The sequence below is a fragment of the Channa argus genome, chromosome 3, assembly GCF_033026475.1.
Source record: "Channa argus isolate prfri chromosome 3, Channa argus male v1.0, whole genome shotgun sequence".
Taxonomy (NCBI): Eukaryota; Metazoa; Chordata; class Actinopteri; order Anabantiformes; family Channidae; genus Channa; species Channa argus.
The window spans coordinates 626,692-643,352 of record NC_090199.1 but is presented as its reverse complement, the minus strand read 5'-3'; the positions used below and the strand labels follow the sequence as shown (position 1 = coordinate 643,352).

At 43.8% G+C, this 16,661-nt stretch overlaps 1 protein-coding gene and 2 long non-coding RNA genes across 12 annotated transcripts in view; 2 read left to right on the top strand and 1 right to left on the bottom strand.

Annotated features, from left to right (window-relative positions):
• Positions 1 to 83: 83 nt before the first annotated feature.
• On the bottom strand, positions 84 to 6,683 carry LOC137123403 (uncharacterized). The gene is made up of 4 exons (XR_010913840.1): positions 5,976 to 6,683; positions 5,388 to 5,471; positions 2,743 to 2,915; positions 84 to 1,018 (listed from the first exon to the last, which is right to left on the bottom strand). It is a non-coding gene; the product is annotated as an uncharacterized lncRNA (long non-coding RNA).
• On the top strand, positions 565 to 2,753 carry LOC137123404 (uncharacterized). 2 transcript variants are annotated; one of them, XR_010913842.1, is made up of 4 exons: positions 565 to 671; positions 839 to 1,012; positions 1,086 to 1,163; positions 2,628 to 2,753. It is a non-coding gene; the product is annotated as an uncharacterized lncRNA (long non-coding RNA). The 2 variants fall into 2 exon arrangements; XR_010913841.1 differs by lacking the exon at positions 1,086 to 1,163 and having other exon boundaries at positions 2,628 to 2,746.
• The window catches only part of LOC137123360 (sodium/calcium exchanger 1-like), a 25,638-nt gene continuing 11,758 nt past the window's right edge, over positions 2,782 to 16,661 (top strand). For 6 of the 9 annotated variants that reach the window (XM_067496967.1, XM_067496964.1, XM_067496963.1 and 3 more), the window contains exons 1-2: positions 2,782 to 2,909; positions 13,583 to 15,407. In XM_067496967.1, coding sequence (XP_067353068.1) covers positions 2,795 to 2,909; positions 13,583 to 15,407 — 1,940 coding nt within the window. In that variant the 5' untranslated portion in view covers positions 2,782 to 2,794. Of the gene's footprint in view, positions 2,910 to 10,634; positions 10,791 to 10,929; positions 11,033 to 12,325; positions 12,463 to 13,582; positions 15,408 to 16,661 lie in introns of those variants that run through there. The other 3 variants (XM_067496968.1, XM_067496966.1, XM_067496969.1) reach the window with 3 other exon arrangements.

Sequence of the window (16,661 nt, the reverse complement as noted above, 5' to 3'; positions counted from 1 at the left end):
TTAAATATTGGGCTCTGGGTGCTTTGGAAACGCAGCTACAGTGTCCATGCTCCACCTAACAGATACAGCTGGGTCCCCCTTCACAAGAACAGAGGAAATACCAGATTCTCAAGAAAGTTATAGTGAATTTGTGGCTGTGGGGGAATAATTACTATTAGTATGCAGGAGACGTCCAAAAGAATGAGATGAAAACATACACAGATTATGAAGATTATAATTCAGTATTTATTCCTAGTTTTACTGGACCACCAGTCCATGAAAGTCTAACATTCCGATAACACTTTTACACGAGTTCTAACTTTGATTTAGGTGGAAAACTACAACAGTTTACTCAAATGAAATGAAAGAGAAGTTTAACAAATACGATTAACACAAACACGGCAAATATGTGTTTTGGTTTTTGTCTTTAGTATATTTTCTGTAACAGGAATTGGGAAACTTCACAGGACAAATGCTGACGTAAGAAAATCAACAGAGAGCAGTGGTGTCAATCACATTTTGTGGGTTTAATGACACAACACAGTGTCTGTTTTTGCCAAACCATCACACCTCTGAAGAAATATTATACTTTTCACTCCTGCCCATAAAGACGAAACACGTTAAACTCTGTCTCAGTCTGCAGACAAATCACCAGGACTTCAGGGAGTGGAAATGATGGATTCTGTTTCTATGTGAGTGTTTAATACATTTTTCGCTTTTGTTAATTAACAGAATGAACTGCTGATTGTTTCTGGGATGCTCGAGCTGGATAAAGTTAACAGGTCAAACTGTTGCATTCAAATGTCTGGACATAATTGATTTAATTTGGTTTTTACAAAACACAACTCTTCTCATCAAGGTGAAAAATCTGCCTACAGCAGGTCGTCCTCAAAAACTGAATGACTGCATAAGCAGGACAGTAGTTAGAGAGGCCACAGAGACTCTTCTGAATCGTCTGAAGGAGTCATAAGCTTCAGCAGCCGAGATGGGAGAGACTGGACAGACAACTACAGTCACCTTGGTTCTTCATCAGGTGAAACTTTTTGGGACAGCAGCGAAGAGAGAAAAAAAAAAGCTTATATTAACTTTTGGATATGGTTTGTCAGATGGCAGTGAGAGACTCTCAGGTCTGGAAGAAGGTTTTATAGGACAGTCAGACACATCAACAGGACGGCAGGTGACAGGTAACGATAGAAAGATGTTGTCATTTGTGCAGTTTTAAGCTTAAAATACAATTCAGGGAAAAATTGCTACTTTTAAAAAACCTTTTATAAAATGAGGATGGACATCAGAGAAGGTAGCGAGACACTGTTACCATTAACACACTAATACACAACCTGTATGTAAACATTAGTGTCTTTCAGCATCACCTAAGGGTTAAGATGCTGATATTAAACCTCAGTATCCTGAGTGTGATTAAAGTCCTTTGTTGGCTCTCTCTCCTCCTGTCATCTTATTGCTGTAGCCCGAACGCAAAAATGGCCAAATGTACTATGAAATCAGCTCATGAAATACACGTCCTGTCACAGCTGTTTAGAGGAAGTGGTTTGTTTCATAAGTTGGGCCTCATGCTCCAACACTCTATTTCCGAACTTAGTCATATACACAAACACACCTATTGAAAGTTTGTGAACCCTAGATTTCTTTTCTCTTTGCATCAACATGGTTTTAATGTAATTTTTCTAAGGAATTGACAGACAAACGAGACAATGGAAAATACACTTGTTCATTCATAAGGAAAATTATCCCATTGTATCCCATTTGGGTGAAGCTCTGGAATTCACTAGACTTGTTTCAAGCAAAAGTCTGACAAAGAGGTGTGGGTCCAGGAGGACCTTTTTTCAAATAAGATAAATTTGAGTCTTCATTATTAAAGGTCAATCTAGACAACACAAGTATGTAGAACCACCTTTAACCACCTCCTGTAGCCTACTTTTCCACAGACTGGAGAAGAAATATGTCCAGGATGCCTGAGACTTCAGTGGCTCCAACAAAGGAGATTTCAGTTTGGACTCAGACACCTATCAGGCAGCTCGTGTAAACCAAGAACGATATGTTGAATAATCCATGAGGTCACAAGAAACCTTAGGGTAACATTTAGGAAAATATACAGCCTCTGTTAAGTGGCTGATGATTCATGAGTCCAGTGAACAACAATGGTGAACATGGCAGAGCTGCAGGAGGAAGCTGCCTCTAGGTTTGTTCACCACCTGGATGAATCAGAAGACTGTCGCTAGAAAGATCTTTGGATAGATTTGATCAAAGTAAAGTGTTACACTTTTTGATGACTCTGCATTGTCCTTTGGACCTACTTTGATGCCTTGGAAAGAAGACAGCTTGACATTGCAAGCAAATTCTACACCAGATGTAAGAAAACCACCCAACAAGTTGAAGATGCTTTGCATCGAGAAATAGGCTAAAATCCCTAAACAGGTTCCTTGAAATGTTACTTGGAGTCACTCCTGCAGGTGGGGGGGGGGGGGTCAAAATAGTTACTTCTTCCCATAGACAAACAATTGGTAACTTTCCACAATGAGAGAAAGAATGAAATTTGTGTCTTTTTTTGTTTAATTGGGTTCCCTAGAAAACATTTCAAAGGCTTCACAAATTAATGACAAGTGCTAACAATATGCTGTGATTGTATCAAGGAGCTGTGATGACACCAGAGGAGCTGTTAAACACTCTGGAGGACTTAGGAGATGAGTAATTCAATACATTCAAATGGTTCCTGCAGCAGTCAGACATCCTCCTGGGCTTCCTTACCATCAAAAAGGGCCAACTGCAGACGACTACCAGGTGGGACACGGTGGATCTGATGGTGCAGACATACAGACTTCCTGTGGCTGTGGAGGTGACCAGGAAGGTTTTAGAGAGGATCAACAGGAACGACCTGGTGCAGAGTTTGTCTGACAGCAGCTCACGACCACAAGGTGAATCTGTCACAGAAACACATACACATTTTAACATTAAAAAACAAAGTATAGTTGCAGTACATTTGCAGTCACACACAGCTTTAATGACTCCACTGGACAAAAACCGAACACTTATTTCTGTATAATCATAATTTATTACAGTTTTCATATCAACTGATTATGACATCAACTCCATACATGTGATGCATTTATAACTTATCTGTGCACCTACAGAGCTTTGTTGGAGGCCTTGACCACTGGCAGCAGCCTCATAAGAGCCTCCTCTGTAGCAGAGTATTTCTTCAGGTCAAACACGTCCAGATCTTTTTCTGATGACAGTAAGATGAAGACCAGAGGTGACCACTGAGCAGGAGACAGTTTATCTGTGGAGACACGTCCTGATCTCACGATCATTCAGTTCATTCAGACAGTGGAACGGGTTGATGCTTCTCTCTGGGGACAAATTCTCAGATTTTTTTCTTGATGTACTGGATAGTTTCCTGATTGGTCTGTGAGTTATTGTCTGTCTTTTTCAGCAGGTCCCTTAGTTTTTCCTGATTGGTCTGCAGCAAAAGACCCAGGAGGAAGCGAAGGAACAAGTCCAGGTGTTCATTTGGACTTTGTAAGGCCTTGTCAATGGACATCCTGTGAATCTTGTGTGTTCAGGAGTGTTCACAGAGATCTTTAAAGATGAACGTGGCAGGAAGACAGACAAGATGTTCAGCTTTGTCCATCTGAGCATTCAGGAGTTTATGGCTGCTGTTTGTGAGAATGTCACTTATCAACAACAACAAAAATGTGATTTCTTTCCACCAACTGTCGTTTTTGAACCTTTGGCTGCTTTTGAGCAGAAGATCATCTATGAAGATTCACAGGATGTCTATTAACAAGGCCTTACAAAGTCCAAATGGACACTTGGCCTGGTTCCTGCGCTTCCTTCTTGGTCTTTCACTGCAGACCAATCAGGAAAAACTACAAAGCCTTCTCAGACCAACAGTCCAATACATTAAGGAAAATAAATTGTGAGAATTCATCCCCAGAGAGAAGCATCAACCTTTTCCATTGTCTGAATGAACTCCAACAGTACCTGAGTACAGGAAGTCTCTCCACAGAAAAACTGTCTCTCGCTCAGTGGTCAGACTCCAGATAAAGATCTGGACGTTTTTTTATCTGAAGAAATGTTCTGCTTCAGAGGAGGCTCTTCTTAGGCTGCTGCCAGTGGTCAAGGCCTCCAACAAAGCTCTGTAGGTGACAACTGCAAATCTACAAATACCTCATGAATTAAGTTTTCAACTATAACATTCATGATATTTGTAACTATCATCCATTTTTGGACCAACCACTGAACAAATAGTAACTGTTATGCCCCTGGTCTAGGGGAACCTAGACATAACCTGATGTGCGCCAAGACTGCTTCCATTCCCAATTAAAACCAGACCAAGTGTTGTAAAAAGTAGCTATTTTATTCGCTTCACATGTGTCAAGGCCCAAAACAACAACCAAAAACTCTAACACCATCCGTGTCTTACCTAAACAACCAAAAGACAGGGTGCCTGGTGGGGTTGAGCCACTCGTGGTTGGCACGGATTGGTCCATTCAAACTCATTGTCGCCACCTGATTGGACAGGATGGAGCATCCTTCTCCATTTATACCAAGATGACAGCAGCCCCAGCTGCTCCACCTCTGCCACTCCCAACCAACCCAGCATTCTGTGAGCTCCGCACTTTTTTTTTATGCCTAAGTGGCCGGACATGTTGTGATCATGTGCTAGACTAAGAACTTGGAGACGAAAAGGCTGAGGAGTCATTTGTGGAACCAAAGCTCGGAGACCAGCGGCGCATTAGAACACCATCATCTAGCAAGAAAGACAAACTTTTCACATGTGAGATAACGTTGGATCCGATTGCTGCGCTCTAATTAACTGATCTCTGTCTACTGAGAGAGACAGCATCTTATCATCAGGCTGTAAATCAATACAAACAGATTCATTAGAGTTTTTACACGCTGATGACAAACTTGTAGGATCAGAAGTGCTCATGAACGAGTCACTAAGATCCACCAAGTTTCCAAACGTTCGTGCTTGCGCACGGGTTACAGCGCAAACGGGAAACACAGGGGGCGAGTTTAGCGCAGCGGGATCAGACTCACACACATCAGTGCTCGGAATTTCAGTAACTTCCAGAGATGGAAAAACTTTTCCACCCGCCAAATCATTTCCGAGTATAAGATCTATTCGTGCAATCGGTAACTGATCTGCACAGCAATTTTACACGTGCCCTTCACGAAATCGGAAGACAGCTGAACAAAATGCAAAGGCGCACGCATTACTGACATTTTCACTCCCCACGCCAAAATATCTGACCCGCAGTAAGACTGAGATGAGAAGGGCAACACATCCCCACGAATCAGGGACTGTTTTGCACCGGACTCTTTTCTTGTTAGGATGCGACAGACAGCTATGAGGTGTCTCTGCTCATGACAATAATAACACTCACGTGTTTCAGAAGCATCTATGCGGGAACGATGAACGCTTGTCGGAGATTTTCTTTTTCTTTCCGAAGAGACCAAATCACGACGAACTGGGGAAGTGAAAACATTTTTATGGGTTAACGCAAACTCGTCTGCTAAGACAGCAGCGCAGAAAGAGAAGTGACCTTTTGTTCATTTAGATAAACCACAATTTTGTCAGGTAGCCGATTTTTAAACTCTTCTAACAAAATGAGTTCACGCAGATCATCCAAGGTTGTAACCTCACTAACCTGACACCATTTGTCAAACAGAACACAAACTCTACGTATGTCTGTGTGGAAGTTTTTTCACATTTTGTAAATCTCTGTCTGTAGGACTGTAACCAGTTAATATGCACGTAGAACAGTAGCTTTTACTTTGTCATAGTCTAAACTGTCTTCAATAGACAAAGTAGTACATACTTCCTGGGCTTTGCCCACAGATTTACACTGAAGCAGCAGAGGCCACACAGTCTTTGGCCACTTTAACGTAGCCGCTATACGTTCAAATGCATTGAGATATGAATCAACCTCTGATTCTCTAAACGGTGGAACCAGTGCGATCTGCCTACTCACGTCAAATCCGTCTTCACGGCCAGATGAGGGGGACAGAGGTGCAGGACTGGCAGGTACAGCGGCTCCCCGCTCTGTCTCCAGAGCCTTCAGCTTTAACAGCATCAACCTCCACCTCCACCTCCCGGTTTCTCACCTCCACCTCCCTTATCCGCAGGGTTCATTTTAATTCCTCCACGGTCATAGCAGGATGAAGTGGCAGGTCTTGGAGCGGGGCAGGAGCACCAGCTAAGTCACCCAGCACAACTTCCCCAAAGGGCATCGGCTTAACAAAAATCCCCTTTCCATGAGCTTTGCTATGAGGAGCTGTTTCAGTTCCTCTTTTTTAGCATTTAAAGGCACACGCACATAAAGAAAAATCAGCTATTAGAGCCAAATCAGCTTTCCGACATCTGTCCAACTTGTCTCTAGTCGGGTTAGTTGTGAACTCCTCCAATTTAAACTCCATGCTGCCACAACCACAAAAGAAAAAAATTCCAAACAGACAAAAAAACTACCGAGCCAAAAATGAAACGAAGTGACTTAAATTAGGACGGATGAGCCCCCAAATCATGTTATGCCCCTGGTCTATGGGAACCTAGACACATGATGTGCGCCAGTGAATTATATTTACAATTTTTACAGAAATATCCAAATTACAAAAACAAAGTGCGGCGTTCACAGAATGCTGGATTGGTTGGGAGCAGCAGAGGTCGGGCCGCTGGGCTGCTGTCATCTTGGTATAAATGGAGAAGGACGCTCCATCCTATCCAATCAGGTGGCGACAATGAGTTTGAATGAACCAATCCGTGCTGACCACCTGTGGCTCAACCCCACGCCCTCAGACACACCCACATAAAAACACACCCAAACAAAAACACAGGAGGAGGAGAAAAAGACAACATAACAATAACACACGTAATGACTCGGGTCATAACATAACTCATCCACCAAAAGAACATAATGTCACGTTGTGTATAAGGACGGACCCAAGTGAAGAGACAGCGAGAAGGAGTAAACTAATAAAAGTAAACTAATGTTTATGAATTGCAAAAACTAAGGACTAACATAAATTCACTCCTGAGAAGAAGACACAAAAAACACTGCAGGTAACAGAAATATTGAACCAAAATGTGAAACATTCAGGCCAGACCATGGGTGGAGACAGACCTGGTGATTGGTGATAAAGCCCTCGGGAGGCCGGTGTATATGGCAGAAGCCCTCCAGGGGCCTGGCAGGGCAGCTGGAACCGACCAATGGAGGATCGGTTGCTAGAACTGAGGGGATATCGGCTGACCCAGGAACAGGGACTGAACAGGGGTTGGCCGCTTCTGGAAGAGGTTTGGCAACTAGCTCGGGACCAGGAAAACTGTTGGCCAGCTTGATAACGACAGGCCAAATGTCAGCCGACCCAGATCCAGGAACAGGAACAGAGTCAGAACCGGACCTGGCATCGACCAGTGCGGAAGCGGGAGCAAAACCAGGCCAGGCGTCGACCGACCTGGAGACATGAACAGGAACAAGAGCAGGCTGAGCATTGGCCGACCCGGACACAGGAACAGGAGGAGAACTGGTGGCGACGACCAACCTGGAGGCCAGGATCATGACGTCAGAAAGGTGTCCAATTACAGTCATATCAACACACAAAGGAGTTTTTAAAACGTGAAAACCACTAATTACATGTGTGAAATTCATCGATCACACACAGTGAATTGACAAATGCAGAGCTGAGTCAGTAACACACTCCACCACAAGGTGGCGACAACAACAACACACTGACACCCACAGTCAGTTTATCCCGTGAATAAACAGAGATGAAAAAGTGAAGCATAAAGATTAAACTTCAAAACAGCATTCTAACACAAATATACATACAACAACATTAGGACTACTGCAGTAATACTACATTTTGAGCATGGTAATAATAAATGTTCTGCACTTTTATACCTATTGGCAATCAAAGCACTTTACACTGCTTCTTATTCACCCATTCACACTCACAATAACACACACACCGATGGGGGAGCTGCTATGCAGCTGGCCAACACTCACCAGGAGCAACTAAGTTTGGGGCTCAGTGTTTCAAGGACACTTTGACATGTGACTGGAGGAGCCGGGGATTGAACCACTGTGAGATTGGTGGACAACTGCTCTACCTTCCTGCGCCACAGTCGCATGGAACATGGAACATGGAACATGGAACATGAGGAAAGATAAATTTCCCCATCTCAGAAGCTGCTGCTGTCAGAGAGTTTATCTGTGCTCACTGATTATCACTGTGAACATTCCTGCAAGGGTGTGTGTGAGTGTGTGCTTGTTTGTGTGAGAGAGAGTGTGTGTGTGTGTGTGTTTGTGTGAGTGAGACAGTGTGTGTGTGTGTTTCTAGCCTGCAGGTTCCTTCCCCCACCTGCACCTGGATTAAAAATTTCTTAACAAACAGACCACAGTCTGTCAGATTCGGCTCCTACCTTTCCACCACGCTCACACTGAGCACTGGTTCTCCTCTGGGTTGTGTGCTGAGCCCCCTGCTGTATGCTGTGTGTACCTATGTCTGCACTCCTTCCTACGCAACAGTGGTTGGGCTCATCTCTGGTGGAGATGAGACGGCATACAGGGCTGAGGTGGAGAACCTGTCCGTGTTTTGTTCACGGGACAATCTGACACTGAATGTCCATAAAAGCAAAGAACTAATTATGGACTTCAGGAGACAAAGACCAGGCCCCACTCTTTATCAACAGGGAACGTGTTGATACGTGACCCACATTTTGGATGACCTCCTCTGGTCTCCCCACATCAAGGCCTCAGTGAAGAAAGCTCAGCAGCAGGTCCTCAGGAAAATAACTGGACAAGAAGCTGCAGCTGGCTTTTTATCACACCTCTGTGGAGAACACACTGGGTCTACAGCTGAGGACAAGAAAACTGTGCAGAGGGTGTTAAAAATCATGGGCTGCCCTCTGCCCTCCCTGATGGATATATCCAGCTCTCGGTGCCTTAGTAAAATCAAGGCCAACAGGAGATCCTTCACATCCTGTGCACCACTTGTTTGACCTGTTGGCATCTGCACGACATTTAAGGTCAATGAATATATAGAATTCATACACCGTAATTACTACTGTGATCACTGTGTGGACGACTCTAAGGTGCAATTTGATTTCTTCTTTTTTTCTTTTTAAACCTGTTTATTGATTATTGTATTATATTTTAGTGCATAGTTGTTTTGAGAAGAGCACCCACAGTTTTGTTGTACTTTTTATGTGCGATGAGAATAAAACCTATTATACTATAATATTATATTATAATTATATATTATAATCTACTCTACTATACTCTATTCTACTATATTCTATTCTATTCTGTTCTATTCCTGTTCAGGAAATGAGCCCATGTGACTGATGTTTTAAAAAGAAAGTGAAAAGTGAAACTGTCCTTTAATCTAATGGCTCCACACCCTGGTCCTCAGGGTCCCCCTGTCCTGATTGTTTTCCCTGTGTCCCTACCCAACTAGTTCCAAGCCCACTGATAATAACATGGATCAGGTGTGTTAGATGAGTGTGGGGTGAGGAAAGACAACGCACACTGGTTTTGTAAAACAGATACACAGGTCCCTTCTCTTCAGAGGCAGATAGAAATAATGGCAGCTTCAGTAAATGTCTTCACCTGCTGCAACCACTCCTTCCACATGATAACACTAACTGATCAACTCACAGAGGTTTTGTCCTTCTGTCGGACAAACAACCAAATGGTGTTCGCAGCTTTTGAGACCCCTAAAAGACAATGGGTAACGAATAGCTCATATAAAATATGAGCAAATGAACTAGATAAAGTGTGATATAAACAGTGTGTTATACAGTGAGAAAAGAGTAGAGAGTCCGAACACGCTGACATCTTGGTTCTTACACAGAAGTTCCTGTATTCTTCTGTGGTCACTGTAATGTCAACATTACAAAGACGCTGAACATGAGCAGAGACAAGTCATTGTGTTCTGAGAAGGAATTAGATGCTTAATTGTCGATTCACGAAGTCACCAGGACGTGCACAAGTGGTTAAAGTTTGTCTGTGGGTTGTGTAAACCTGCTCACAAACACGCCACAGAAGGTTTTTAAAGGAGGACGGCCTCAGCTCCGCAGAGTTTGTGATTTGGTTTCTCATTTCTAAATCCAGTCATGGGGGCGGCTGTAGCTGGTAAAGATCCACGGACATCCACGGACTACAGGGTCAGTTGCTGTCATCAGAAAGTCCTTTACACTGCTTCTTATTCACCAATTCACACTCACACTCATAAACCAGTGGGGGAGCTGCTATGCAGCTGGTCAACACTCACCGGGAGCAACTAAGTTGGGGTTCAGTGTCTTGCTCAAGGACACTTTGCCATGTGACCGGAGGAGGTATCGAACCAGCAACCGGAGGGGGTGATTGGTGGACGACCACTCTACCTCCTGCGCCACAGCTGGCCACGTGAGATGTGAGTTCCCTGGTTACTTTGCTGGTTCTGTGGATGTAACCTCAGCCTGGAAAATCTGCTCTGAAGGTTGCACAGATGTCATGTGTGTGCTTTTTTCATCCAGCATTCCTGCCTGTTGTGGCCCGTCAGCGTCACCAGGCTGCCGTTAGCCGTTATCTCCCCACGTGTCGGCGGGGACGAGGAGCTGCTGGACAGCCCCGGGCCCCGCACGGCCTTGTATGGCCATGGCCTGCTGGGAGAGGGACGATAAGCAGCACATAAGCAGCTTTGCGTCCATGTTTAGAACAATGTCTGTTTCTGTTAAATTTAGAGCAGTTATCGGACACAGCTCTCCTTCCTCAACGCACTCTCTTCTGCTGCTGCCGCCGTGTCAGGAGGTGAGTACGGGCTCTGAGAAGACGTCCACAATTTAAAGACATTTTCAATAAGATGACAGGGTCCAGCTGCGGAGGAGACGAAGCTCTGTGATGCTGCTGTTACTGAACTCAGGGAGCTGCTGGTGCAGGACTGTAGTAATACTGTTGTGTTCATGTGCTACTACTGTAGTAATGTGGATATAATTTTTGTCAGTTAAAGTCCAAGTTTGAGTCGTGACATCAGATGGAGAAGTGTTACAAGGGTGAGGACGTTCACCTGTAGGTGAAACCACAAGTGAAGACTTCGTTATGTTTTGACTGTGTGATCATGTGATACTGGTTTTACTACACTTGTAGGAAGGTTGGACTTTTTATTGGTGGACATGCTGTAGTAACGTGGTGATGAGGTCGTGTGTTAATGCTGCAGTGTGAGCTGTGTAAAGTTGTACTTTACTAGTAGTAATGTTGTGATAATGTAGATTATCTGCAGTGATGTGAAGCTCAGAGTTTTTGTAACGAGTAAAACTGTAGTAATTTTACAGGTTAATGGTACTGTGGGGGTAGTAGTAGTAGTAATAGTAGTAGTAACACTACTGTTATGAGCTGCTGCATTAGTTCATTAACCCTGAGGGGGCACTGCAGTGTGTCCGATCCTCAGACCAGATCTGTGTGACTCTGTCCTCAGACTGAATTGAGGTGAAGCAGGTTTCACCTAAAACCACGAGGAACCGACTCAGGTTACAGGTTATTTCACATGAAGCCACGTCAACAGTTGTTCAGTTCACATTCCTAAAACTGTCCTACAGTGTCCATGTCGCAGAAGTGGAGAACTCTTTATGCTTTTCAAATGTGTAATGAGGACACGTCCACAGCTGTTTTGTGTTTGGACATGAACAGGACTTTTATTGTTGTAACTTTGTCATCACTCATTTTAAAAGTCAGTCTGACAGAAAAGCTATTGCTGTGTGACGTGAAAGAATCAAACTGTGTCAGTGGGACGTTTCCATGGTGATGATGATGACCAGACATTGTTGCTCTTCATCCTTCTGTCAAACATTTATATTTCATAAAATAGAAGGTGTGTGTGAACACTGGGATCCACCAGCTCCCCCTCAGTCTGACCCAGGACCAATGACACACAGAGAGGTGGCTGATGGGTAATTTAGTGGAAGTGAACCTGCACACAGTTTGTTTTACTTCACAGTCTTAATAAGGAAGTGAACGTCACAACAAGTGGACAACAACCACGTGCAAAAAGAAAGGAAGCATGTAGATGTATTTCTAATGTCTCCATGAGTTACCCAGGGCCTTTACTTTGTGATGTCATTGTTTGCTGACACTCACCAGACTGACATGAGCAGTTTATAGAACTCGGTTTGTTGAATCTGCCTCCTGACAAAGAAGCTGAAAATTTTGCAGCATGAGGCCGATTGTGTCTTTTACACAATGAGCTGTGAAGCAGGTTTGTTTCTTTGTTCTGTGGAGGAGGGAAAGTGTTAACACAGAGATCCAGAGGGAGGGGGGAGACGTGAAGAAGGTGGCAGAGCAGCGTGGAGCTTCTGCTTCTCGTCTCCACATCATCTGACAGTTCACTGTTGGTTTGCTCAGAGTTTCAGGATGAAAAATCTGCTCGTGTTTTTCTGGGGAGTTTCTGATTAAAAAAAGACGCAGTTTCCTTCTCGTTTTTGTGACGGTAGGTTTCTAACTTTCTACTGATGCTTCGAGATCTGGTGGTGTTTGGGGCTTTGGATACTGTATGATAATGTATTTTAATGTAGTACTGCTTAGTGGTAAGTTTTGGATAACAACACTGTGTCAGAGTAAATGAAATTTTAAATCAATACAATGACAAATTCACAGCAGATAATATTAACAGATAATAAATGTATAGAGTAAATAGAATTGATAACCTCAAATAAAACAACAGTAATGCAAATTACTGTGAATTAATGTCAAAGAGATGAAAAACATGTTTCTTAGGAACAAACAATGACTGCATGGTAAAAACATTAACACACAAGATTAACAGAAACTCAAACCTAATGTGAACAGATTAACACCAGAAAGAATTCAACTTCAGAAAAGTGTCTGTAATGAAGCTACATCAGACTAATTATCAATGACATTAAATTTGTGAAAAGGTTAAAAAGCCTAATTAAGAACATGTTTTGTTACAAATGTGTCCTGGAGAAGGATTCACAGTACGAGAAAAAGACAGAACGTTTGCTTCATGGAGAATTGTTCCTCACTGGTTCCTGCCATTTAACGATTTTAGAAATGTTCATATCATTACAATTTTCTCCAAACTGTCACATGAGTCATTTACAGAGTACGAAGCAATAGTCAGAGTCCCGGAGAAGGAGAGATTTACAGTAGAGTTCCCACTCTCAGCAGATGACTGCTGCTGAGAGTGGGATGTAATAAAATAAGTGAATTATAAAACCTTATAGGTTTAGGTGAGGTACAGCCTCCCAGACTCACACCCAATGTCTTTATTGATTCAAACACCATTAAATAAAGTTTTAACTAATCTCTTTAGGTTTAGGACGTGGGTGATAATCAGACCATGTTTTATGTCGTTGAGCCCCTGTACAGATGTTGCAAAGAGAGAAACTGTGATACCAGTGTTATGCTACAGTTAGAAACAGCATCAGCAGCATCTAAAGGTTAACAGGTCTACGGAGTCTTTTAAGAAAACTTCTGTAACAAAGCCTTGTAGAATTGTGGATATTCAGGATTCCTCTCTTGTTTTTGTGGTCCAAACATGATCAGACTGAAACCAAAGTACTGAAGTCTCCCTCTGTGTCTTACAGGGTTAAGACGCTCAACCATCACCATGGGCCAATCTGGGATCTCATCACTGTTCACCAATCAGCTGTTTCTCTTGTTGACCATCTTCTCAGCTGAACTTCCATATTCAGCAGCAGGAAAACCCTCTCTTACCCTCAAATCCAACATCACACTCAGCAACCACACCAAATGTGGTGGAAGCACTGACTGCTTAGATGGTGTAATCCTGCCGGTGTGGAAACCAGACAACCCGGCCTTCACCGACCGTCTCGCCAGAGCCACTATTTACTTTGTGGGGCTTGCCTACATGTTCCTGGGTGTCTCTATCATCGCTGACCGCTTCATGGCATCCATTGAGGTCATCACCTCCCAAGAGAGACAGATCACCATCAAGAAACCGAACGGTGAGAAGATCACCACAACCGTGCGCATCTGGAACGAGACTGTGTCTAACCTGACCCTTATGGCTCTGGGTTCCTCCGCCCCAGAAATCCTCCTGTCAGTCGTCGAGGTTTGTGGTCACAACTTTAACGCTGGTGAACTCGGGCCCAACACCATAGTGGGAAGTGCAGCCTTCAACATGTTTGTCATCATTGGTTTTTGTGTGTCTGTCATCCCTGAAGGAGAAACCAGAAAAGTGAAGCACCTGCGTGTGTTCTTCGTCACCGCTGCCTGGAGTGTCTTTGCCTACACCTGGCTTTACCTGATCCTCGCTGTCATCTCTCCAGGTGTGGTTGAGATTTGGGAGGGGCTACTCACTCTATTCTTCTTCCCCATTTGTGTTGTGTTTGCATATGTGGCCGACCGCAGACTTCTTTTCTACAAATACATGTACAAACGATACCGAGCAGGGAAGCAGAAAGGAATGATCATCGAAACGGAAGGAGAACCGGATCTTCCCTCAAAGGTCAATGTTGAAATGGATGGCAAGATGCTCAATTCCCATGGAGAAGAGTTGATGGACGGAGAGATGGGTTTTGACATGAAGGAACTGGACCAGGAGGAGGGTCGCAGAGAGGTTGCCAGGATACTGAAGGAACTGAAACAGAAACATCCAGAGAAGGAGATGGAGCAGCTGATGGAGCTGGCTAATTATCAAGTTTTAACCCAGCAACAGAAGAGCCGGGCTTTCTACCGCTGTCAGGCAACCAGGATCATGACAGGAGCAGGCAACATCTTGAAGAAGCACGCTGCTGACCAAGCCAAGAGAGCCACCCACCATGACATCTGCTCTGAGGCTTCAGTCAATGACTCTTCCTCCAAGGTTTTCTTCGACCCTGGTACCTACCAGTGTCTAGAGAACTGCAGCAGCGTAGCGCTGAATGTGGTGCGTCGTGGTGGAGACCTAACGAACACAGTGTCTGTGGATTACCGGACTGAAGACGGCACTGCAAACGCCGGCTCAGACTACCAGTTCACTGAAGGAACCATTGTGTTCAAACCAGGAGAGACTGAGAAGGAGATCCGCATTGACATCATCGATGATGATATCTTTGAGGAGGATGAGCATTTTTTGGTTCACCTGAGCAATGTAAAGGCCATTTCAGACGGTGCTGGCACAGAACAGTGTGAAGAAAACCACGTTGATGCCCTCGCAGGGTTGGGTCTGCCGTGCACGGCCACCGTCACCATCTTCGATGACGACCACGCAGGGATCTTTATGTTCGAGGAGCCGGTGGTGACCGTGAGCGAGAGCATTGGTGTGATGGAGGTGAAGGTGATCCGAACGTCTGGAGCTCGAGGCGTTGTCATGGTGCCATACAAAACCATTGCGGGGACGGCTAAAGGAGGTGGGGAGGACTTTGAGGACACACATGGGGTCCTGGAGTTTGAGAATGATGAGATCTTGTAAGTAGAAATCACAAAAACTAAATTAGTAAAGTGCAAAGTAAAGTGTTGACTGGATGTTTTCCATCTGAACACACACTTTCTGTCTGAAATGAGGCCGCATTGGACAAATTATCAAGCCAGATTTGTAGTTTGATGATCCTGGTGGTTACTGGCAATACAAAGTGTTCTCTCTGTCCATGTTTGAACATTTTCCACTGTCTCCTGCAGCTTCCGGTGTAGATGTTCACCATGCTTCACAGGACATTGGTCATAAACCAACATACCAGTTACATGTGATCTATGATTCTTGTATCAGTTTATATGGATTTTACATCCGTACATTTTAGTGCATGATAGGGTTCGAACGAGAGTAAAACATTTTTAGACTCTTTATTTTTTTACAAACCTCTTTTATTCTTTAAAGGGCGACTCAAGTTATTTAAAACTTGCTTCCTATGGTTCTAGTTTGGGGGAAAACATTTTTTCAGTTAAACCTAAAATGGTTCGATCTAAGAAAAAGTAAAACAAACCGACCTGATGTTTGACACACTTGTTGGCCTTAAAGAGTCTTATTTAAAGAAAATTCTTCCTTTTCCTGATCCACCTCGGTCATGTGACTGCTACCCTCCGGTTTACATGCCTCTCATTGTTCTTTACAGACTCTTTCCATTCCTGCGGGCACAGGAATGTAATGACAACACATTTCTTTCCACAGCATAAACATGGCCACTGGCTATGAAGGAAGGAGATGGCGTCTTGAAATGGAAAAGACGCCACAATCATTCTTTGTTTCTGTTTATTAATGAGGACACTGCCCTACATTCACACTGCGAGAGCCTTATATAGACCGATGCACCCGTCAGCTGGACTCGAGTTAGTGGACAATTTTACTGATTGATATCAGCTTATTAACAGTAACATCCCCTACTGTAAATTTAAGAACAGAGACCAGAATCCCAGCACAGCCAGCTGAGGCCTGCAGGCAGAGACACCATCTGCTGCTCCAACACTCAAACCATTTGGGTTAAACTGAGAACTGATCAGTCCATCACAGACACAAAGACAGAATACAATCACAGTCCAGTTCATTTGGAACACTGAGTCTGTCTAGCAGTCATCCAGTCAGTTTGTGTCAGCGACAAGCTTATCGTATACTCAGTAGTGCGCTGAGAAGCTGGATCAACAACCACAATAAACAAAATCCTGGTTTCTTTATTACCACAGATCTTCCTACCAAATTCAATGCAAGTGGACTTATGGATCTTGGATTTT